A 27,004-nucleotide genomic window follows, 5' to 3' on the forward strand; every position below is an offset into this window, starting at 1 on the left:
CGTTCTGCACACAATTTGCCATGGTGTGGTTAAGCTATGTCTCTGTATAATCCTTTCTTCCGGGAGTGCTAGTCCTGCAACTTATGCAGGAGATGGTAGCAGATGAGGTGCTGGCAGATCCTGAGTTGTGCTCAAGTAGCTCAGTTGGCAGAGCACTTGCTTGTGAAAGGCAAAGGTCCCAGGTTTGAGTCCCAGTCTGGCACACAATTTGTAATCTGCCACAAAGTTTCATAACACTGCGCATTCCGCTGCATAATGAAAATTTCTTCTGGAAGCCTGATGGAGGTTTTAAAATCCTGTGTGGTGGTCTAAGTTACTACTTTACGATAGGTAAGAGGGAGGGAGGTAACAGATTAATCTGTTGTATTATTTTAGTGTTTTGTTGAATTTTTCAATATTTTCAATAACTTTCTGGATTTTTCAACTACATTCGTCACACAGTGAAATGACAAAGTTGAAGCTGTGCTCTATGGAACTTCAATACCTCTCTTAATTCTGGACATGAGTTACTTTTCTAATTTCCTTATACTTTTCTCTTTCTTCTTCTCTCTTTATCTTCTAATGGAAAAGTCCAGAAACATGAAATTTTCTTAGTCAGTGGATCTGTTGTCTATTTTACTTACAGTTTTTTCAGTGAGTATAGGTTTTTAATCTCGTAATAATCAGTTGATCATGCATTTCCTTACTATTTCCTAGTTTGGAATTAATTATGGGATAATGTATTTCTACATATTAATAATGTGACTTAGAATACGTAATAATAATTTATTGCTTATATCAGTAACTTCTTCTACATGAAACTTTGTAACTACATTCTTTATAAACTGGTGCAACAAAGTAAAGTACTACTGTATACTTGTAAACTTAATTATACTCATTATTTTAACTATATCGTACATCAATTTGTGTCCTGGGAGGTTTAAGGAAATAATGTTAGAAATAGTACTCTATTTGTAATGCAGTGCCTTATTTTTTTCAGTGCTCTAAATAAATCACGGCTTAAATACTGCATATTTTTTCACTACTTATTATTCTTTGCGATGCTTGCAAAACTGTCTGCAGATATTCTGGATCGCTTGGATATATTCATTTTAGAAATAGAAGAACTTCAGATCCCAGAGGTATACAATTTTATATTTTGTTTGTGACTGTAAGCAAATATTCTTTGTTTTCGTGTTTCAAAATGTCATCTGTATGAACAGAGTACTCAGCAGACATGCTCCATTTGTTTCTCCACTTCTAGAAGTCTTAAATTTGCTTGGGATAGTGTGGAGTGATATAGTATGTATGATGGTGTAACCATTCCATTGCATTGATTTTTCATGTGTTGAAAGTGCAGTAAAATCTATTCCTGCTGTCTCGAGGAAGGATGTAATAGAGACCAGCTTGTACATGCATGTATACATAATAGGTTTTGTGTAGAATCTGAGCTCCTATTGTACTGTATTCCTAGATCAAATTATTGGTTTGGAAACCATCATTGTTGCATTCTGTGTGTTTCTTTTAGTTTTAAGAAATCATCATACTTATTCATATGTGGGCTTGTATTTCTGAAAACTTTTGCAATTGAGTTCAGTTTTATTTTCAAATTTCATATCATCAATTTGTCGTACACTGTTTTGCTATCAGAAATTGCATGCAAACCATCTCTTTGCCTTGAGGTGTGTGTATTGTGTAGTAACAGTAATAAAGGAATGTTATGTGGGCTGCAGATGAGATTTGCATTATTCCACCATGTTCTGGAGAGAACTGAAAAGCATCTATCATAAAATAATAATAATAACAATAATAAGGCATGTCTAATTGAGCAAATTTTATAACTCCCCCCATTGATACTTTCACCTGTTGTACTTGTCCTCAATTTTCTTGTCTTTTGTGTGTGAATATTGCATGTCTGTTCATGTATGTGTGTACTGCTGTCTTTAATTCTGAATTGTAATGAAAGATATCAGTTAGTGCTTCATGTGTGTTTCTTTCTTACTTATTAATTCCCAGTAAGATTTTCAGTTTGTATAAAAAAAAAAGGTGGTGGTTGTTTTAATATATTCTTCATAGTGACTTGTGGTGGAGACAGTATGACAAATCATAATTTCTAATTTCTATATAGAATTTGTTTTAAAAGAAACTCACTGTACAAAATTATTTCCGTTTCATAGATTGTCAATAGTGGTTTCATGCTACACATGTAGAATGTGTAGACACCGAGGAGACAGTTTCTTGAGAATGGTGTCCATGCATCAAATACTGACAGTATCTGTAACAAACACTGTCAAGAGCCACACAAGCTCACATCAATTTTATTTCTTGTACTCATGTTGACATTTATGACATTTCAGCATCTAAACCACATTGATAGTAGCTTTAACCTGGAATTACATTTGTGAGATTTACAATAAATGTTTGCAATCGGTGGTGTATATGTTGTCGACTTATTGTTAACAATTCAGTGAGGCTGCATACCTACATCAAATACAATTGTGTAAAATTACTTAAATTTTCATAAATATCATTCATCATTTTCTCATTCTTTTGGAAGTGACTGTACAATACTTCCAGCTGTAACTAAAAGGATTGAATCACTATTTGTTGTTTTTGTTTCACTTGTAATGAAAGGTCACACACACCCTACTTCATTGTTTTTGTGCTGTTACCATGTTTTTTGTTGTTTCAGAATAGCATCGAGAGGGGGGGGGGGGGGGTGTCAAACTCTGTCAACATCTGGTGGATAGATCATGATGAAGTGTCACACAGGATAGGTCTAAATACAGGCTATTGATGAACGATACAGGGTGTTTATAAATGAATATCGGGCTTTTAATGCTTTATAATATTTATCATATTAAAGTTGCAGTTATAAATGATGTGTCAAATGAAACAGCAACTCACAGTTTCACCAAGAACCTTATAAATGTTCAATGTGAGCACCATTTGTCACATGGCACACATCAAGTCTATAGCCGAGTTCTTCCAAGACATTGATAAGTGTGTTTCCAGTGATTGTAGCAACAGCTGCTTCAATCTGGTTTCTTAATTCAGGGAGGTCTGCTGGTAGTGGAGGCATTTACACATGATCCTTGATGAAGCCCCAAAGGAAAAAATCACATGGCGTTAGATTGGGTAAACGTGGAGGCTGTGCAAAGCAATCCCTGTCATTGGGCCCCTTGCGGCCTATCCAGCACTTGGGTGCATGGGTAAATGGTGCTCACATTGAACATTTATAAGGTTTTTGGTAAAACTGTTTGAGTTTCTCTTTCATTTGACATATCATTTATAACTGCAAGTTGAATGTAATAAGCATTATAAAGGGTTAAAACCCCGATATTCATTTATAAACACCCTGTATAATGATCATGAACTGTATGCCATCTCGTTTCTGCTGATGATCAATTTCCTCTGAAGAAAATTGCTCCTGCCAGTGACCAAACAAGATGACATAGTGGTTAAGACAATGAACCCATATTCAGGAGAACTTGGGTCTGAATCCCCATCTGGCCATCCAGATTTAGATTTTATATGGTTTTTCTAATTCACTTAAAGCAAATCTTACATTGGTTTCCTTGAAAAGGACACAACCCATTTCCTTCCCCATCTTTCCACAATCTAATCGTCAGGTCCATCTCTAATGAGATAACAATATGTTGACAATCAGGGGTGAAACAGGTTACCTCAGAGTCATGTTCCACTGCACTAGCACACATTAATTAACCCCGTAGCAACAATAAATGTACCATTTATACTAAACAAACATTCCTTGAAATATTGAGTAACATTTTCATTTCTGTTTTCACTTCCCATGTAATAAATAGTTTCATGCTATGACATGTAACACCTTCTCAGAAAAATTACCAAGCGAAGTGGTGCAGTGGTTAGCACACTGGACTCACGTTCGGGAAGACGAACGATTCAAACCCACGTCCGGCGACCCCGATTTCAGTTTTCCACGATTACCTAAATCATTTCAGGAAATGCCGGGATGGTTCCTTTGGAAGGGCACGGCCAACTTCCTTCCCTAATCCAATGGGATCAATAACCTTGCTGTTTGGCCCCTCCCTCAAATCAACCACCCAACAAGTCAGAAAAATTACTCTAACCTTTGATGTTGTACTTATGTAACTAATTACGGTAAACTTTCTTTTATGAATCATAATCAGTGAATAAGCTGGAAATTAAATACTTAAGCATATAGCATGTAGCATAGTTTGAGGTTGTGTAACTGGAGCATCCTCTTGAGTGTTAAAATGCATCAGTTGTAATTTATCTCAGTAAACACGTAAGACACCTTACATTCTCATGTGTTACATAATTTATTTAACTGTCTTGGTAGTAAAGCTTTCTGAACAAGATCATTGATATCAGCTACGCAATAGCCATCTTCAGAATCTACAATAAAACTACAAGAAAAAAGTATTGTTGTCTACTACATTAAAAGGTTAACAAACGAAAAAGTTATATTGTAAACATGATATACCTCTCATTGTGCTCCGCTGAAACAAGTCATTAATATCTAAAGTAGCACAATTCAGAGTTTCCATGCATGATTCAGCCACTAGAAAATATGCAAATGCTATCTTCAAGGTCATTGACACGTGCATAACATACAGATAATTGTACAAAGTAATTAAAATAAGATTCATTTAGAGGCACAGTTCTTAAAAATATTCTCAATTCTATACAAGTAAGCAAACAAACTTATATATTTAATCATGAAAAAATCTATGAGCTTTCTGACAGTTACAGCTGATCAGAATGTAGCAAACTATTCAAAAAATAAAATTTAATTACCAAAATCATGCTAAAATTGAACAGATGACTTCGGAATTAGTACTGGGTGGTTATATTTATAGTGCAGCTACTCACAGAGATCAAGTGGGAGCTGTAATTATCATATGGGAACGACACTTGGTAGATATTCTAATGAGCTAATGTGGACCCAATTTACGCTGGTGCAAACCGTGCTGTACAGCATCTTGTTGATGTCTTCAGTGCTCATCTGAACCAGCTGCACAACAATCGGATTTTACAATATCCAGTTTTATGGCACTATACGATAAGTTTGTTGATTCGTAAAAGCATATGGAGCCTGTAGATGGCAAAATGAATTGCCGAAACTGGTTGCTTTCAGAATAAAATAAAATAAAATAAAGTATCTTAAAGTGTATGGCTGTTAGTAAAGTTTATTGAATTGAAAAATTGTGTAAGTGGTGGTTAATAATAAAATAAACTTTATGTCTTTCTCACTTGTTTGCTCTTTTCTGCCCATGTTGTGTTCCTAATCCTATACATATTGTGGTGTCACTGCCAGACACCAAACTTGCTAGGTGGTAGCCTTTAAATCGGCCGCGGTCCGTTAGTACACGTCGGATCCGCGTGTCGCCACTATCAGTGATTGCAGACCGAGCACCGCCACATGGCAGGTCTAGTCTAGAGACTACCTAGCACTCATCCCAGTTGTACAGCTGATTTTGCTAGCGATGGTTCACTGTCTACATACACTCTCATTTGCAGAGACGACAGTTTAGCATAGCCTTCAGTTACGTCATTTGCTACGACCTAGCAAGGCGCCATATTCAGTTACTATGAATGTATTCTGAACAGATATTGTGAATCATGTACCATCAAGAGCGAAGTTCATCATTAATGGATTAAAGTTTAGTATCAAACTAATTACGTCCGCTTTCAGAATTCTAATTCCTTGTCATGTTCCAGACCTCACGTCAGTATAGTCCTTCCCTCCTCACACCAGCCTGCGTGAGCTAAAACGCGTGCATTTCGGCCTCCGTTAGTAACACGGTGTTGGCTCTTCTGCCAACACAACACACATAGAAACATTTCTATACGTCTTTCTTGTGTTCACAATGCCATGTTTGCACATGCCAAAATTTGAACTAATTTTCTCCAGCATAAATCAGTTCCACATTAACACATTAGTATATCTACCAAGTTTCGTTGTCATACAATAATTACAGCCCACATTTGAACTCTGTGAGTAGCTGCACTTTAATTACAACCACCCGGTATTTCTGAAGGAAGAATGTGGAACAAGCTTTGAGCGCACATATATTAGTGTGCTTCACATATTCAAATTTATTTTGTGGTTAGAACAATAAGTAAGAAAAGTGAAAATGGAAAGTGAATCAGGTGTGAAATGACAGAAAAGAGTAAATTACACCAACATTTCAAAAATAAATGAGAGATAACATAATTTACGTTGGGAAGATAGTGAAGTTTAGCAACTATTGCTAGATGGTGCAGGGTACTTGTAGTTTGATGTTAGTTTATCTCGCCTACAGTTCTTGTTGTGCCATTCAATGTAGCAGACGCTCCTGCAGGGAGCAGCACACAGCCCTATGTGCCATGCGTACCCTAGAATGCTGTCTCTTAATGACAAATATTTAAATATCATGTGATAAGATATCTACTTTTAGGAATGGGGTGCAAAATTTTCACGTTGTGTGCTATGTCCATTACTTTTTATTTTTTAAGTTTTATTGCAGGTGTATGTGTTCTCTTTAAATCTTGTTTTGAAAGTACGTCTCATGTGCCCAGTATAAATAGAAAGCAATTGCAATCATCACAGGTAGTGGTTGAAAATGCCTGCGCATTTATAAGTTGGGCCAAATGCCCAGGATAAATGCCTGGGCAAATATCCAAAATTTGTAAATGCCCAGGCATTTGTGCATTTTAAACATTAATTGATAAGTGGTGCTGATAAAAAAAATTCTAAGCTGATATTTTGTATTGGAAAATATGTTTTCCAACACTGCTTCTGTAGCAGTTGGGTAACTGAGCTGAAAAAGCTGCTTGAGAGTTAGGGGAGATAAATTGGACTGTGATCATAACTTTTTACATCTTTAATGACGTCAGTTCTTGGGGTAGTACATATTAAAAAATAAAACAAGATTCAATGTTAAAAGTAATTTTTGAAATAAAGTGTAGTTTATATAAGGTGAGCAGCCTATAGGTAGTATTTTTACTTATACTATACTACTGCAAAAAAATTGGAGTAAAAATTTATCCATAATGATTTTAATTAGGGATATGTCATGTTCTGATTCCAATTCTCTAGGAATTGATTAGTATTGGAATCAATGATTCCAACATCTTGGACATCGATTCTTTGTTATTAAATCTTTTTTATTTAGTGTTCTCATTTTATCATCACGAAAGTAGATAGAAGAAAGCAGCAGAATAGAAAGCTACAGTGTGTCTCAAGTGTCACTACATTTGACAATGAAGCATTTTTTCACTGAAAACAGTTTTAACATTTAAGAATACATTTATCATCAAGAAACACATTCCAGCTGTTTAATACATTCAATAATAATTTTGTTAGCAATAGTCATTCGTCAATAATAGTTTGAGATTTGACATGGATTATAAAGTGTGTTACATTAGAAAGCGATGACCTAAGTTTTCTTTTTTTTTTTTCCCCCAGTTTATCACTACACAGCTGTTCTACATGGTGTGTGTGTGTGTGTGTGTGTGTGTGTGTGTCATTCGTTTCCACATGCACGCGCTGGAGAAAGAGACCAAGAGTGAAGAGTAGAACTGGTAAAAAGAACAACAACATTGTAAATGATAAACGGGTGTCAGCAACATGCAAACATGCACCCCCCCCCCCGCCCTTCGCACAAGAAGTTGGAATGCTAGTAAAAAATAAACATGCTCCTCTCTTCTTTCCTTTTGTTCTTAGTAATAAATGCTTCTTCCTGTAGAAATACAAATTTTAAAGTCACCAGAACATATTCAATTTTTGCATGATTTCTGTAATTAAATTTTATTTTTTGAACACTTTACTAAATTCAGATCAGCTACAAAACTATCAGAAAACTAATAGATTTTTATGTGGTTAAATATAAAAGTTTGTTTGCATACTTGTGTACAACCAAGAATATTTTTAAGAACTGTACCTCTAAATGAACCTTCTTGTAATTACTTTGTACAGTTATCTCTGTGTTATGCAGGCACAAGCAACCCCCAGGATAACATTTGTATCTTATACAGGGTGATTCTCAAGGATATGCAAATATTTTAATATGTTATTCTACAAGTAAAACCAAAGGAAAAAGTTTATATAAACATAGGTCCGCAAATGTTTAGTTACGGAGTTACGGCTAATAAAAGATTTTGCCTGAAATTTAGCAACTTCACTGATATGAAGCCATCACGAAACTCTACAAGGTTAAAGAAAAGCATGATTTCCAATTTTTTTATTTTTTTATTTTTATTTTTTTATTTTTTATTTATTTATTTATTTATTTTTTTATGTGCTGAATGTAATAAAACATGTCTCAGGCGTGTATCTGCAGTAGTTTTCCAGAACATCCAGAGATGCAAAGAAGTAATTTTGTAATTTTTTTATATTATTAACTGCTTGTCCCAGTTTGTTTTTTAAATTCCAGACAATTGCACAAAGTTTTCAATAGAAGTTCTAGAGTATTTAATTCTGGAAAATTAATGGTAATGACATTAACTGAAACTGTATGAATGTATCAGATAACCTGCTTTTATTAATACCATAGCACATGTGAATTCATGTTAAACTAGAAAAAACAAAGCTCAGTGTTAAGAAAGTAGTACAGTGTACATACAATTCCACAATACAATCACAATAAATGTTCATAAATGTCTCCGCCGAGTTCCATACATTTAGCTGCGCGTGTATGATCAGGTTTTGCTGCTCACTTCAGTTTCACAGGGTTGTTCTTTATTTCGTCTATTGCATTCATAATGGTAGCAAGTAATGCCTAACGTGTATTGACTTTTTCCTCATAAACTATGTGTTTCATCCATCCCCATACACAAAAATCCATTTGTGTTAAATCACACAATCTGGATGGCCACAGACATGTAGCACCGTGACCAATCCATTTCTGGGGAAAATGTTCATTTAAATGTGAAGCAACGGCATTGGTGAAATGTGAAGGCATGCTCTCATGTTGAAAATACATTTGCAATTGCATAGCAAGTGGAACATCTTCAAGCAAGTGAGCTATTTCTTCTTGAATGAATTGTAAGTACTTCTCGCCTGCACTGTTGCATGTGGGTTTGCTTCAGACCATACATGCTAGTTACATAAATTGTTTAAACCATCTTGAGTAAACTGTGCCTCATCAGTAAATAAAATGTATTTGTGCAACTGCTGATAAGTATTTAACCAGTTGCACAACTCCAAGCAAAGGGCAGGATCTTCCGGATGCTAGTAAAAAAATAAACATGCTTCTCTCTTCTTTCCTGTTGTTCTTAGTAATAAATGCTTCTTCCTGTAGAAATACAAATTTTAAAGTCACCAGAACATGTTCAATTTTTGCATGATTTCTGTAATTAAATTTTATTTTTTGAACTCTCTACTACATTCAGATCAGCTAAAAAACTATCAGAAAACTAAAAGATTTTTATGTGGTTAAATATAAAAGTTTGTTTGCATACTTGTGTACAACCAAGAATATTTTTAAGAACTGTACCTCTAAATGAACCTTCTTGTAATTACTTTGTACAGTTATCTATGTGTTATGCAGGCACAAGCAGACAAGGCAGCACTTCTTGTGTATGGTAAGGATATAGATTATTGTACTTCAGTGTACACCATACCTTAGATTCTGAAATGCCTAATCATTGAGAGAGATACATCCTGTACGGGTACTCGGGCTACGTTGAACAACATCCATAATATTCTCATCGTCGTCTTCACGTATCAAGTGCTCATACTGATTATGAACGCAAGCTAGAGAACCTGTCTCCCATAACATTCAAAATACTCCACTAATGGATTGTGCGCATACGGAATTCTCAGAGTTGGAATCGTACATGATATTCTTTAACTGTAGCCGTAGCATTACCATTACATTTGCCATAAATAAACACCATATCAACATATTTCTCTGTCATAAATTTGAAAGGCATCCCTATTTCATGAATAATCTACAGACTACAACAGTTACTATGTGGTTTCATTTAAATACACTATTGTTATCATGTTCTTTTGCTGAACAATACAGGAAACCAACTCGTTTCATGGTTAGGAAATGACTGAAACAACTCACTAACAATTGCTAACAATGACATAAACGTTTCTATGTTCTTAATGGAAAGGAAACAAATTTACTTGTGCAACAATCTTTGCAACTTGGGACGTTCTGGAAAACTACTGCAGATACATGTCTGGGACATGTTTTATTAGATTCACCAGATTAATAACAACAAAATAAATGGAAGTCATGCTTTACTTTAACCTCGTTCAGTTTTGCGATGGCTTCATATTAGCGAAGTTGCTACATTTCAGGCAAAATCTTTCATTAGCCATAACTACTTAACTAAACATTTGCGAACCTATGTTTATATGAACTTTTTTCTTTAGTTGTACTTGTAGAATAACATATTAAAATATTTGCATATCTTTGAGAATCGCCCTGTATATGCATGTTGAGGCATTCATGGCAGCTTTCACTCGTGTTATTTTGTGTGTCGATGAATTGCTGCAGATCCTTCTTATTTCTCTGTACAGCCTTTATAGAAAAGGCTGGGAAACCATTGTGTGCCCCTGACAGGTAGACTGCAATGCAAATCAGGATGGTAAGGCCAGCTGATACTTTTCCCACACCATCTGCCAGTTGTGCAGGGCAGCCTATATGCCAGGGACTGGGAAAAACACATTTTGGCCCATATATTTGGTCCTATTGGAGCTAAAGAGGTTATAAACCACACAGTGCTGATACTTGGGGCCTGCTGTTTGTGTGCCAAATTTGGTTGAAATCAGTTCAGGGGTTGGGGAGGAGATCCGGAACATGCTCTGCTTTATAATTGGTTGATTTCTGTTTCATTTTTAACCTTTTAATGTAGTAGAGAGTAATGCTTTCATCTTTTACCTCTGTTTTAGATTCTGAAGAAAAGAGACTGGAAATTTTGTTAAAAAAACTTTGTGATCAAGACAGTTAAATAAAAAATTACATAAAACATATGATTGCTCTCCAGGTGGTCATTTTATGCCAGATTTTACTCACTCTCATGTCCGTTTTTTAATTTTGTGAACTACAAATTTAAGCACTATTTGTGTGTGTGAAACAGGATTATTTCCATAACAGATTTTCCTGTTTACTGCAGCTATTTTTTATTCCTTGTTCAATTTTACTGTGTCCAAATTAATTTTTCATTGTTTCTGTTTTTTGTATGTTGTCAGTAGCGATTTTTTTGCGTGTTCATTTGTCTGACTAAGCTTACTCATTGCATATGGTATACTCAAACATATAAAGTCATTTCACCTATGTATATTCATTAAATTACATTAGTATGTATGGTACACAAGCAGTCAGACTAGAAATAGGACAACATTCTGCTAACTTATCTTGCATTTTGCAGTAGTTTTTCACTGACACCTCTATGTAAATAAGACCATTGTTTACAGTCTCAGGAGTTGGTAAAAATATAATTTTATGAAATTTCAATTGAGTATGTTCATTTACTACTTTGCATTCCTCCAGAAAAAAATAGTTACCAGCTCTGTATACTGATAATTTTCTCATTTGCTGCTTCTTATCGAACCATGAACAATTTTTAGAAATTATTTTCAGTCATGTTATCGTGATTGTGATTTGTACTATTTTTTGAGGAAGGAGAATAGAGATAATAGCAGAGGATCTTAATGACTGAATGTATTGTGAAACAGTTATCAAAATACTAAGGTGTTTAAAGACATCTCTGCAGGACATTCTATTGAAACTTCCTGGCAGATTAAAACTGTGTCGGTAGAGCACTTGCACGCGAAAGGCAAAGGTCCCAAGTTCGAGTCTCGGTCCGGCACACAGTTTTAATCTGTCAGGAAGTTTCATATCAGCGCACACTCCGCTGTAGAGTGAAAATTTCATTCTAGGACATTCTATTACTAACTTCAGATCCAATTACCAAGTGAGATGTCACAGTGATAACACACTGAACTCGTATTTGGGGGGACAATGGCTCAAATCTGTGCCCAGTCAGCCACATTTAATTTTTTTGCTTCGTGATTTCTGTAATAGCATAATGCAAGTGCTGTGACATTCCCTTTGAAAGGGCATGGCACACTTCCTGCCTCTTTCTTTCCCATTCTGAACTTGTGCTCCATCTCTAATGACCTTGTAATTACATTAATAAGTAACTTTCACAGAACCCAATAGAAGTTGCAGCTTGCCTGACATCAGCCCCAGATATTTTGTTGTCTACTATTCTTGCAGCATTTGTTGTGCATATTTGCACTTGTCTTCTACTTATATCTTGACTCACCTGTTACTGCACATAGTAGATACACAAGAACCTCATTTATTCAGCCCTCATTAATCAGGAGATAGATATAGTTGGTGCAATACAGTATATGTACAGTTACTCTGTTGGCACCACAGGCAGCACACAGATCACCTATCATATGCTCCCAGCTACTGTTACTGCAGTCTGTGTAACTAGTGTGACTGTGTTCCTTATAGTGTTAAGAAGCTATACTGGTACTGTTGTATTGTTCGTATGTGCCTGAGTGGAATTGCTTTGAAACGAAAGTAAGTGGTTTTGCGATGGGCAAAAAGTTGAAAGTACTAAACAGAACTGTCAAAGGAGAACTCCTGGAAAACATAGCTGCAGAATATGATGTAGAGACATCAGTTGTGTCAAACTGAAAGGAAATTGAAGACTTCCGCTTCAAAATGATAATGAAAGACAGTTTGCAGAACTGCAAGTTTGCAGAACTGCAGTACAATAAAGAAAGCAAGAAATGAAACGCTGGATGAAACATTATTCGTATGGTTTAGTAAATACCAAAGATGAGGTTTTTGTGCTTGCACCTTCTTGAAATCAAGTTACGTAACTAATGATTTTGAAGTTGCAGAAAACAGTATGGCTTGCTATTTGTGTTCCACCATCAAAGTTTGTGAAGTTGTCAACACCTCTGAATTTCATGAAATGTTAGCATAAATTCATGATTGTTTGCATGTAACGTAGATGCCTGGTTGCAGAATGACAGTGATGCTGGATATGGCATGTTGAGTAATGACAAAATTTGTTGCATCACCTGCTGTACTACAGATAATGATAGTGATGGTGAACTGCTTCGTGCGGGGGCAACAGCACAATTCGAAAAACTACAGCTAACTTAGATTTTAGAATGTCTGCCAGAAACAACTCCAGCCCAACTGAAGTTAGTGAAACTCCGCCATGAATTTGCTGCGGCTCAGACTCCACACAAGTTCCAAACTATTTCAGTAAATTATCATAAGTAGACTTCAGTAATTATGTAGTATAAGTACAAAAAAGTGTTTCTTGCTAGTGCCAAAATAAAAGGTTTGTATATTGTAGTAAATATTAGAGTTTTTGCATTTAGTAGAATATTTCCAGATTTTCAGTAATTTGGATTACATCTGGTCTCATCTGGTCCAGATAAACAAGGTTCTTGTGTAGTCTGCATAAACAGTGCAACCTCTTGCTTCTCTCGCGCTCCTGGTTTTTCCAACAGAAGCTCGAGGCAATGTCCTAAAAGATGAGCCTGCAAACAGAGGCTTGTGCTCGTCCTGCAGTTAGTTCTTTCAAAAACTGTTTTCTAGGGCAGGTCAGTTTGGCTCTTTTGCCACAACAATAACCTCTTGGACAATTATAAAGGACTGTTGGACATCAGATGTTCCACAATTGTGAGAGTAATATCAAATACTGATATTTAGTCTGCACGGTAGCAGTGGTAGAAATTCGTAGATCTTATTACGATTTTGATACTAAATTTCATTCTAGCCATGTACAGCTCTGATACTGAGTCTCCAGCGAGATCTGAACTATTATGTAAATTTATATGTAGCAAAACTTCTCAGGAGCTGAGAAAATAAATTTACAAAGTGTCTCAACTTACATATGAATTACTCAGAATATTTCATGAAGTTGACAAGGCTATATCAACTGAATTTAGTGGGCTAATTCTGGGCAACACCTGTAACTGGCAGACAATAACAGAGTTGCCAAACATATTTCATCACATTCATAGTGGGGGCTTGGGTGATTTGACTATCTTACACTATTAAAGAAAAGCCAACTTTCCCAGCCTTAAAAGATGAGGTGCGGTTGTGAGTCAAGCTGAAAAAAAGAAAAGTACTGAAAGGATACTCCATAGAGTTTTAATCCCACTTTTGTAACTAATGTAAGGTGCTGAAGCTTACCTAGAAATAGTGTCCATGTGAGGTGATAGCAACCTAAGCGACAAATTAAGAGCTGGTGATTCACCAAGCATTTCAGTGATGGAATGACAAATTACAGGCCATACTGTTTCCTGCGACTTCAGAATCATTAGTTCAGTAACTTGATCCCAAGTAGATGCAAAAAACCACATCTTGAATATTTACTGAACGAAACGAATAATGCTTCATATAGTGTTACATTTAACATAGTTTCTTTATAGCACTGAATATAAAAAGTGCTTCAAAATGTTTAAGAACTGATGGTCAAATAAAAAAGATAATTAATTTATGATATTTTGGGAAACAGTACAAGAAAATGGTTTAGAAGAAAACTTCTGTGGTGGGTAAGATACACTAGATGGGAATTTCGTATGGTACAATTAAGTATATATGCAACAAAACATTCTTATCTAAAACAGCAAAACACAGCAATGAAACCAGGATGGTTATACGCTAGCAAATTATATCTTCATGTATCATTTATTTTCTTGTGTGTGGAAGGGGGGGGGGGGGGGGGGGGGAGATATCAACAAGCACTAGAATTTGAAAGATAAAGAAAGAAAGAAACAACATAAGAGATGTGGTAGTGCTAGAAAGAGAAACATTTAGGAGGAAAGTTTTAAGAATTGAAAATTTTCAAGGGAGAAAGGAAAAGGAAAGAGGTACTAAATGGTCTAAAGAAAGGAAAAAAGTGACAGAATGCCAGAAGAAATTGAAGGAGCAATGAAAGGATGTGGTCCCTAGAAGGCCTTAATGCAGGAAGAACGGAAAAGCTCAAGTGCCCTAATTGAATAATGTTGTACAGTGATTAGCATATTGGAGTCGGGTGTGGCGGGAGTGGGGCCCAAGTCCACAAATGGCCAATCAGATCCATACTTAATTACTAATTTTTGGAGGATATGAATCATGTCAAGGTGATACCTGCCTGTGTACAGAACTGAAATTATGTTTCTCCAAAACTTTGAGGCAAGTACCAGGATGATTCCTTTGTAATAACCATCTGCAGCTTCATGACCCATTTGTCTCTTCACTGAAATTCTTCTGTCCTCCTGGTGGACAACATTTGATTCCTTCATTGAAAATCACCATGTTCAGTCCATAGATGAGTTTCATGCAGCTCTCCTTCCTAGTCTACCCTGTGCAAGCCTCTTCATCTCTGCGCAACTGCTGTAAGATACGTCGTTTGCATCTGCTGACTGTAGTCCAGCTTTGGTTTCTCACAATTTCCTACCCCCCACCCACCTTCCCCCCCCCCCCACACTTCCCCCCCCCACACTTCCCCCCCCCCACACTTCCCCCCCCCCCACACTTCCCCCCCCCACACTTCCCCCCCCACACTTCCCCCCCCCACACTTCCCCCCCACACACTTCCCCCCCCCCACACACTTCCCCCCACCCACACTTCCCCCCCACACTTCCCCCATCCACCACTCTCCCCCGGCCCGCCACCCTCCCCCCCCCCCGGCCCGCCACCCTCCCCCCCCGGCCCGCCACCCCCTGCCCGCCACTTCTTTTTATGCATATAATTTTTGATGGAATGAATAAGGCATAAAATCAAATCCTTTATACCACATCTTTACTTTGTGTTCCCATAATGTGCATGACATAACAGTATGTTCAAAACTGCCATTTATATATAACAACACACTGTAGTATATAAGTTTGGAGTTGGAAGAGTCATCGTCTGGTTGAAAGCTATTGCTATAGCTGTCGTCATTTGTGTCAGGTTCAATTTTGTGCCTGGGGATCTTCATTTCTGTACTTGAAACACTGTTAGCAAAAGTGTGAGAGGGGCCGGCAGAATTAGAGAGACTGAATTGGTTTTTATATTTTCTCCCAAATATGCTTATGAATACAAGAAGGTCTGTGCTGTTTTCCAAACATTTGATTTAGTCTGAAAGTAGCTACAATTCAAGTGAAAAATAGTGTCTATTCACATTTCTATATGTAGTGTAACAGCTTTCTTTATATAAAGTTTCCCACTGCTTGGTTTATTTTCCACTGCTTTTATTTTGTAACCTGGTGGTTTATTTTTGAAATTTTCTTGTCTCTTTCATCCTCTGGTGGTGCATTTCCATATTTGTTCATTTCTGCAACCATATTTCTTCCATCTACTAAGTGAAACTCCTGCTTAAAAAAAGTTTGTGTACTGTGACAGCCTTTTATTAATCAGAAAGAAGAAATTGCCGATTGTAGATGTCCTTCCTGTAGTATCATGCCTTATAAATTGATGTCGGTCCACTTGAATAAGAAATCTGCAAATCAGAAGTCAAAAGTTCTTAGAGTACAAAAAAAGCCCTCCTGAAGACAGCCATTATCTTTTCAAAATGGAAGATTAATAAAATTCACAAGCATCAGGTGAAGTGTGGAATAATGGATCACTTAATTAGGTAGGTAGGTAGGTTAGAGAATTTAAAAAGAGAATTGGGTTGTCTTAAATTAGGTACAGAGGGAATCAGTTAAATCTGATAGCAACAAGAACAACACTTTTGTTCTGGAGAGTACAGGTTAATCAATAAAAAATCAAATAGTATATATATATATATATATATATGAAATTTTCAGTACCTGTTACATATTTCCCAGTGGTTCCATTATTTTAAATATCTCAATCTTTTACATCATTGCTCATGTACTCTGATGGAAATATTTTGATTAGAGCTCCTTGTCTTGAGCGCTATTTTTCTGTCTCAGATCTGTTTGGATCTTCCCAGGTCTAATATGTAAACATTTTTTTTCCTTATCCTTATTTCTCCTGTATGTACAGATTTATTTATCTTGTACTTACAGATTTACTGTACAGGCCATTGTACAATGTATTGCAGAAGTTAGTTGGTATAATTTAGCATCCTGTTTCCTGTGTTGTAAAGTGGAAAAATAATTATGCACATCCCATTTGGCCCAGATCCCTATCATTTTATCTGTTTGCTGCGTATAATGAGGCAAGGAGTACTATTGCAGATTATTACCACAACTTGTGTTCATGAAACTCTTGAGTGGTTTCTTTGATACATGCCACATAATACACTTCTTGTATTTTTCATATTGATTGACCATCTATGTTTAAGGCCCACTGCTTATTAAACACAACTTTTCACAATGTGTCTATTTGTCCTAAGTATGTTTTTAGTATTTTCTCACATTACAAATTACTAAGAGTCATACCCATTCTAAGAGTACCAAAGAAAAGGCCATATGGGAGTTTTAATAAGAATTCCTATTATGAAAAACTACAGTTGCTCAGAATGCTTTCTATGAATTGAAAACTACTCTTTGCATTTTCTATTAGTTGCTTAATGAATATGTATCAGGTGTCATTGCTCTGAATGGGTGTCCTGAAAGTATCTTGCACATACATGACTGATATGAGTAATGTAACACTAACAGACTCAGAACTATAGCATGGTTTATGTTCACTGATAGAATTGACTACATCATCATTTGTAAATAATCGTCAAATGCTGCTGGCGTTGTTTCCAGAATTTATTTACTGGTGTACCTAGGATTGACTCATCATACTTTCTGGATAATGTACATAATTTTTGCATGATCTCTCAGACATATTTTTATCTGTTGGTGCCCATGCGACTAGTCCTCCAGTTTATATTGTTGTTCTGAATTCTTGAATGTAGTGTTCCAACAATTGCATCAAACTTCTTGTCCAAAAGTGCCTTGTTCTTCAGTTTTTTCTAATCATCACAACCTGCCTTCTCTTCGTGTTTGGTTATTCTGTTTTCACTAAGTTCTTCAGGTTCAGCAAAGCGATGCAGTGGTTAAAGCATTGTCCTTCTATTAGTGAGAAATAAGCTTTACATTTTTACAATCCAGAATTAGCTTTTGCACTCTTCCTTCTTTTCATATTCATTTTCCAGAATGTGTGTTATTCTATGAACAGTTCAGGTATACCCAAAGGAGATATACTGTCCTCTTCTGCTTCATTATGCTGGACAGTTTCTTAGTATTTGCTGTCACTCTACATTAAACAATTCATACGCTAATGCATTCAGTTGGGCGTTGAGCACATGAGGCCTATATATTGTGTGTGTTCCATATTTCAAATTTCTTTCAGTAAGACTTCGTTAAATTTTAATAACCATTATATTGCATTATAAGTCCATTTGGTTCCTATTCTAAATTAGTTTGTAATGTAGTATTTGTTTACACCCCACACTGAATGCCATTTATCATGTGTGTAATTTTATATTACTAAAAATGATTTATGTTAATTATATTTATTAACTATAAAAATTGTGCTTTAGTGCAGCATTTGTTATAAGTATCAAGTTAAAGGATTACACGCACAGCTGCAGTAATATAATTACTGTCTAAAATAACTGCATTTTGTAGTCATTGAATGTTCCATTTTGGGCTGCTGCTAATTTTATTGCAGTTACTCTTTATGAAACATATTCTTTCCATCAGACTCCAGTATTAAAAAGAAAACATTATTCTCATTATATTAATAACTCTAATTGGTCACTTTCCAAGGTGTTAATTATTACTTTGAGACAAACTGAACAATGACAGGCAGACTTTTACTCGAGGGCTTGGGTGTATGCTAATTGCCAAGCAAAGCACTGACAATGAGACTCATGGCACTTAGCACATGGAGCATTTTTGCTTGGTTGGTGCGAATACAGCAGTTGGACTGTGTGATTGTGACCCATTCTAGACAGGGTCCCTGCTGTTATCACCAGTGACTCTCACCATTTGTCATTACACTCAGAAGTTATCTCGAGGAATATCAAATCACAAGCTGAAATGACTTACATCACACCTTGCAATGAAGTATTCCACACAAGGAGTACAGCTGTTCCATAGCAATCTGTAAAATTTGCTGTGCGCATGTCCTGACATCTGATTCCCAACCAAATAATTTGTTAGCAACTTTTTTCCTTGCATATCACTCTCCTTTTCCGATGCTTTTTTTTAAAAAAAGCATTCCTCTGTAAAAGCATTCATGTGTGATCTTAAGACATGTTTAGTTTCTTCAATATCTGCAAGTTCTGTTTCCTGTTGTTTCATAAGTATTGTCTTCAGACTAGTCTATTGTGCAATTTCACTGACAAACAAGGTGACAGCAAACCTTCTGTCTGGCCCTTGGAACCTGCATGTATAATGGCCATAGTGCATAGCATTGTCCTCTAGTGAGATCTTCCTGTACCTGGGTCTCCACCAAAATACAGAACGGCTCAAATTGACTATGCATTGACAAATATTTTTTAATATCTGTTAATGGGTTTTTGTCACTGCAATCTCTCTGTATAGATTTTATTGCCGGATTATTTTGTTACATACATTCTTCACTTGACTCTTTATTCCTTTTTGTGCAGAACTCTGATTCATTGAACCATGTTGTAATCTTCGTAGTGAGGCAACTGAGTTATTATACATCCTTAAGATGAGTAGTTTCTACTTTCACAAACCTGATAAGCTTTTGACGCTCTCTCTCTCTCTCTCTCTCTCTCTCTCTCTCTCTCTGTGTGTGTGTGTGTGTGTGTGTGTGTGTGTGTGTGTGTGTGTGTGTGTGTGATATCATTGCTTGCTTTCCTCATCTCAGATTTCTTGTATAGTGGTAATTTTTACTGTCATCATTCTAAAGTTATTCAAGTGCTCCCGCAGATATGCTTTGACAGATTTACAACAAAATATTCTGTATGTTCTTGCAGTACACACACAATTTTTTTTTTTTTTTTTTTTTTTTTTTTTACAATATCTTCTTTGGAGGTGGTGATCAATGCATGTTTAGTGTACTGTGTTGTCCCAGAGCTTCTTTGAAAGTACTGAATTTCTAGTTCTAATGTCACTTTGGATGAAAATTGTTGCAGATGAATAGTAGTCAACAGTTTCATAATGGTTAGTCAGAAGGATGGGAAGTAATGCTGTTTCCCTTGGTCCAACTATGGTTTTGTACTGACCTTAATCCAATCCATATGCAAGCCTTTGCTGAACAGTGCTGAAAAAGAGTCCCCTATCTTTTTTCTGCCAATTCCATGCACCTCCTGTGGTTGCATGCAGAGAATTCGGTTTTACACAGAAAATTGTGAGACTAGCACCCGAAGAACACTGTAGTTCTACACAGTATGTGTGCTTGTTTCAGTCACAACGAAGTCTTTGTGCAAAATTGTTAGTCATCTGAAAAAACTTGCTGTATGTTATGTATTACAGTTTTGTGAGTATTTAAACTGTCTGCAAGAGCGTGATCAATTGTTTTTACATTTTATATAGCAGAGGTAGATCATACCATGCCCACTTGTGTGACTGCAGGAAGTACTCCATATTTTCACTAACTGTTTTGAAGCCACTATAAGGGAACTTGAAACACTAATTTTGACAAAATAATCTCTGTTATAATACACAGTACATCATTGGAGTGTAACAATAGTGTATATGCACTCTAAAGCAACTCTTAACAAGGTGACCGATGGGAGTAGCTTGCTTTGAATGAAACTGAAAAATGCTAATTGATATTTAATCCATTCTGATCACTACCAGCTTTAGATAATACTGTGTTTAATAGGACTATCATGTCAATAAATAAGGTGTAGTTGACGTTGCGCAACAGGGTAGCTTTTCTCTCACTTTCCTGTGTTGAGCAGTACAATGACAATTTCAAAAGCATAGGTGGAGACTGACTTGCAAATTTTTTAATTTTATTTTTCACAAAAGTCTTATAAATGTGCCACATTCAGGGCTCTTGGAGCAGTTTGGGGCTTGAGGGTAAGCACCAGTTTTCTGGGATGTAATAAGCTTTTGGGTCACTTACGAAATTTAGTTCATGTGGCATGACACATCTCAAAAGTGACTAATTTATTTATGTAAAAAATGCAAGTCTTGCCACCCACCTCAGCATATCTGTATCTTCCATAAATATCCATGAAAATTTGTCACAGCATTTGGATGTAAACGGGATACTAGGCAAACACTACTTACAGCTGTTTATATGAACATACTATTTTTGTAATTATTCTTACTTAAAAAAAGAGAAGGCAGCAATAGTCTTCACGTAATATTTTGGTAACCAATGTAGTTGTCTTCATCAAGTGCTACATGCAGTGATTGTAAAGTGAGCTTGTTGATTAGACTCCGACTAGAAATCACAAGAAGTACTTTGATTATATTTCATACTGGAAGATGTGTACATGTGTTATTAGATTATCATAAAGGTTATTTAGTCTGCTTAAAATGTGCAGCTACAAACACAGTGAAATCTGTTTATTAAAGTGTAAGACCTTCAGATATCATTGCTTGGGTATCTATTGGTAGTGTGTTAATTTCGTCTGGATGATACGCTTTTCAGTAATTATCTTGCATTTCATCAGCTATCTGTCATGCAGTATATTCAAAGCTATTCATGCTGTAATACAACTGTCCAGAGGTGAAAGCAGTTGGTTTTGCTAAATAAACCATTGCAGCCAGTATGTCATTTATTGTCTAGGAGTCAAGTACATCTGCAACTCATAGGACCAAATGTATCATGTATTACCATTCTAAGTTGATCTCCTCATTAAGACTATGTAAGGATGACCTTTTTTCAGTAAAAAGGGGATATCCTTATAAAATATCATTTATTGTTTATATATATTTCAACGTTTACACTAGTGTTTAACAATGTTTCAGCCGCTGTGGTGGGAGTATATCTGGTGCATTAGTCTGCTCCTGTCATTTCTTGGATTGGCAGCTGTACGCAAGAACCGGATAAAAACCATGAAACAATATATGATGGGAATAATTCTATTTGGATTTGGCCCACTTATGTATGCAGCAGTGTTCTATTTCACTGAGGTGTTGGAATACCTCAGTGATGGTGAAACTGAGGAAATTCAGATGTGGCAAGTAAGTATGAAGAGTGTATACATACATGTCTCCCCCCTAACTCTTTCACCCTCTGCCCTCCACAACTCCCTGCCACTCCCTCTCCCCCTATCCCTCCCTCTCCCCCCCCCCTCGCTTCACACCCTCCCCACCACTGCGCCTCACCCACGCACCCACCCACCCGGTTTCCCCTGCAAATCCCTCTTATAACTTCTTTTCTTCCCTCTCACCCTCCTTGGCTCACTCTCACTTGCACCACCCCTCAGCTACCTCTCGCCTCCATCTTGCCCCTCCCCCCTCCCCACCTCTGCTCCATCTCAGCCCCCGCTCATTTGACATCCCTTCACTCCATCTAACCACATCCCACTCTGCGCTGTCCCATCCCAACACTGCTCCTTTGTCCCACTTCTGCACCCTTCACCTTGTCTTATCCCACCCCCCACTTCCACCCCCTTCACCTACATGCACCTAATCATACATCGCCCCGCCCCGCCCCTGCCCCTTCACGTCTCGCCCCGCCCCTGCCCCATGCAGCTATTTTAAATAGTGGCAAGGAAACTGATAACAACATAATTAATTTTAGTGTGAGTGGTCTTCTGCTCAAACTTATTTGCAGAAGAATATAGTTATAGTTAGGTGATAGTTCCTGCACAGCATCAAGTACAAGATTATAAGTACTGGATTGGCAGATTAAAGTTTTTACAAGTATAATGATTTCATCTGTGTATGTTCCTTTATGAGTGTTGTTCTCAAGGAGGTTAGTCTTTCTGCTTCTTGTGACTGTAAGGTTAATGTGTAGCTTCTTGTATTTTATGTCTTACCACTACAAACCTTATTTGCTGCCTAAATATAGCAAGTTTTTTCATCAGTTTAATATTGAAATTTTCTTTCCAGGGATACCCCTATGCACTACTGTGGTATGGATTCATCTTACTAGCTGTCCAAGTCCATTTCTTTTCCTTGTACTTTGCATGGAATCTTGTAACTGCTTGGAAAGCCAGAGGAACAAAAAAAGTTGACTGAACGCGCATTTTTTAATAATTTCATGTATTCAGTTTTGTTAATGATGCCCTCTGACAATTCATTGGTTTTTTTCTTTTTTAAAAAACATTTTGTTCACTATACCAGTATTTTAATTCACAAGTTGCAGATGGATGCATACAATAATGTAACATGCAGAACAGGCTTGTATTTAATGTCAGTGTGTTAATACTGCATAAACAAACTGATTATTTCATGAACCTATTTATTTTCTCAACAAACAATTTATTTTCAAAATATTGTTTCAATCATTCATTAGGTTAGCTTTAATTATTCTGAAATTGTATCACTGTCACCATTGAAGAAGAAGAAGGATGATGATGATGATGATGATGATGATGATGATGATGATGATGATTGGGGGAAAATGGGTGCAGCATTTATTAGCTACCTCAGGTTCCTTAAAGCTGAATACCTTGGGAGCATTTGCTTTATTTTGAAGTGGGAGAAAATTATAAACATTTATTACAACTTTGGCAATCTTTCATACTCCCTTTCACTTTAACCATCTTGTCATAATGAGTTCCTACTTTGTTTATAATTTAATGAAGCTGAATATTTGACCCAGCCTCCAACAAAAGTTTCAAAAGCTTACATGTTGTATGAGAGTGATCATGTTCTGAAACAAAACAAATATGTTTATGTTGCAGCCTTTCCTGTCCATCCTAGTTAGCCATGTGCATAACCACAACACAAATTCTTAGTGATACACCTGCAATATCTTGGTGATATGTGCTGCAAACTGGTAGCAAAATGTGTAGTGTTGTGTGGACAACATAATTAATGCCTGTAACCCTATTGCTATGTTTTTCCCCCAGATGGTTGTCCTAAATTTGTGGAGTCTAATGTGACTGAATAATTGTCTTATGTATTGCTGACATATTTGTATAATTTTACTAGTACAAACAATCATTGTCACCTTTTTTATTGATATTTAATAATGAAACTGCTGTATGTGAAGAAGGTGCAATTCTACATTACACATTTATATTCATGTTTTGCAGAAGTAGTACATGACATCTCTTTGTGTTCCTAAAATATTTCATAGGACTTCCAAAAACTGATGGTATTAGAATGTACGTTTGCTGGTAAAGCAAAACGTGTTGCAGAGCCTAATTCCATTTAATTAATGGAGGTTTTAGGGATGTACTGATTACTTAAGTCTCATGCAGCAGGTTCTGAAATACAGATTTTGCTAATAAACTATGCACCCTGGCCAGCTTCCTTTGTATGCAGGCATATATGGACTGTGAGAATATGTTCATTGGGTAGTATCCCATTTTATTTTGTTTAGTCCCATTCTTACATCCTTATTTATTTCATTTTTCTTCATTGCCAGAACATTTATCTGTGTATAATAATTTTTCTGATAATAGTTTTTCTGTGGCCTAAATCATTCATTGCTCATATTGCCCAGGCATAATTTTATTGTATTTGTACATTCGTTCTGTACATACTTTGTCAGAACTTTTACTCCAATCACAGCAAACTAGTTTTGGGTAGCTCACTACTCCCATCCTCAACCCTGTTGTCTCACTGTGCTTACTTTTTTTTGTTTGTTTTACCATTAACTCATTAGCTTTTTTTATAAAAAAAAGACAGAAATGAAGCATGAAATACGTGTAAAAACAGTACACAAATTGCAGCCTGTCTGTGTGGCCAGTGGGGAAATTCATAACTGACTACTGAGTCTCAGTCTTTTGAAGGCATATGTTTCTTAATGCTGGACACTAAGAGTGGCCAAGATTCTAAAAACAATTTATTTTACATTCATTATGCCACCAGTGTGTCATTTATGCTGATGAAATGTCAGTAATATTAACAACCTTTGTGAAGGAATGTTAAGTTCATACTCGTGGACAGTATAGCATTAATCAAATGCAAAATCCTCAGAAGTTGTCCACAGTCATATGCCTGTGACTACTTTATTCATGCTTAACGTACTCATCTAGTCCTATGAATTTAAACTCCACTCTTGCTTCTTCACTCCTTTTTATCAGTGTAAATCTAGATTCCATCTTTATTTGGTTAAGCTGCATGACTAATTAGCATTTGTTACAGAGTTCCTTAAATATTAAAATCCAGTGCAACAAATAAATAAAGTTGTGTTACTGGTAACACAAGCCCCATCTTTAGGGTAACTATTGAAAGTTGTCAATATATTTACCGGGTTCTAATGAAGTAGCAGAAATGATGATATTTTTTATTTTAATATGTACTTTAAAAGTTAATATTTTGAGGCACTAGTTAAGTGTGTGTGTGTGTGTGTGTGTGTGTGTGTGTGTGTGTGTGTGTGTGTGTGTGTCAAATTTGTTCCTTGTTGCAACAATAATTTTATAATGTGGTATTGAAAATATACATCATACATGTCTTTGAATCTATTCCTCCATTCTGAAAGTTTTGTTGTAATAATTTTGACTGATAGTATTTCAAAACTGTTCCATTAAAGCTTGTTTGGAGGGTCTCTGTAATCTTGCATACTTTATTATGCATTTTTAATTTTCTGTGTAGTGTCACAGAACTGTATATTCAATTTATTATTGCAAGTTGGACAACATGGAGTATTATAGGACAAATGTATTTGAATTGCACAGATCATTGTTGTGAAAATTAGTGACGCTATATTTCTAAATGTAGGACAATTATTTTCAAAGTGAAACATGGATGTCATAATTTTCCTGATGGATTGAGGACAATTGAATGGGCTATATTTGCCTACAAGTAAAATAATTGACTGCTGTCAGAAAACATTTGTAAATTTGTTTGAAAGGACTCTCTGCAGGGTAGTTTCTAAAAGAGAGAGGAAGGCAGTTGCAAAAATGGAATCAGGGCCTAGTTACAAAGCTTCTTAAACAATGAGACACTCAAATAAGTTTTCTGTGTATATAGACTGAAGTGAGTAGTGAAAATTTGTACCAAGGCTGGGAATCTAACCCGAGTCACCTGTTTACTAGGCAGGTGCATTAGCCACTAAGCCATCTCGACACAGCGGTTCACACAACTGCTTGGATTACCCCAACATGCCTCCCTCCCCGATCCAGATTCTCATTGCCACCACAGTCTACTTCAAATTGCCTCTTACACACAAACATAATTACCTAGGATCATGTTGTGGAATAGCAGCTAATCATCAAATGTAAATGGGGCCTCCAGTCTGACACCCAGTGGCAGTTACTTATACAAATTCTGCTTCAGTCTATATACATAAAATCATATCTGTATGAGACCATTAAAGTCGCTGAAATTGTGTCATTTCACTCAGATAAGTTTCTACTTGTCTTATAACTGACAGCATTATGTCCATAAATTCAAGACTCTGTGTACACCCACCCGTCTCCCTCTCTCTCACTTTCCATAAACCTTCCACATCGTGTTTAGTTTCAGTTAGCCACACCACTGTTCCCCTTTACCTGTAACTGCTACAACACAAATTTTCATAAGTTTATGCATGTGCATGCATACACATATTCATGTTCACACATTTCCTATTGAAATGCTGAAGAAAGGAAATTGATTATGGAGAATAATATACTGACCACTGAATCTGCCCTCTACCTGTTCCCTCCCTTGCCACAAACCTTGTAAATTACTGTGTTTCGCTGTTCTTAGTGTAAGTAGTAGCCTGTGAGCCTTTCGTGGTTGCTGTCAACTACAACACTGCGGAAAAAAAAAAAAAAAAAAAAAAAAAAAACAGCAGCACTGTGTCTGAAATGTTATATTTCAACATAATGTATATTCCACTGTATTGAATGTTTGTGACAAATACTGTAATGTAACCTGTATGAATCTAAAGTCATTTCTACCATACACAGTCAGGTAATTGTTAGAGAAGAAAATAGCATTGTGCGTAAAGTGTTCATTTTATGCTGCTGTTGCTAGTGGATGCATACAAAGTTATGAAAATGAATTTGTAATATAACTACTTAAACTGACTATTAATATCGTATATGAGCTTCGCATGGAAAAATATT

The 27,004-nt window shown here is 36.3% G+C and overlaps 1 protein-coding gene across 1 annotated transcript in view; it reads left to right on the top strand.

Moving 5' to 3' along the window:
* LOC124721281 (protein jagunal) overlaps positions 1–26,694 on the top strand; it is a 50,721-nt gene extending 24,027 nt beyond the window's left edge. The window contains exons 2-4 of the mRNA XM_047246169.1: positions 980–1,121; positions 21,798–22,013; positions 22,887–26,694. Coding sequence (XP_047102125.1) covers positions 980–1,121; positions 21,798–22,013; positions 22,887–23,015 — 487 coding nt within the window. The 3' untranslated portion in view covers positions 23,016–26,694. The remainder of the gene's footprint in view (positions 1–979; positions 1,122–21,797; positions 22,014–22,886) is intronic.
* Positions 26,695–27,004: the final 310 nt, after the last annotated feature.

The sequence above is a fragment of the Schistocerca piceifrons genome, chromosome X, assembly GCF_021461385.2.
Source record: "Schistocerca piceifrons isolate TAMUIC-IGC-003096 chromosome X, iqSchPice1.1, whole genome shotgun sequence".
Lineage (NCBI taxonomy): Eukaryota > Metazoa > Arthropoda > Insecta > Orthoptera > Acrididae > Schistocerca > Schistocerca piceifrons.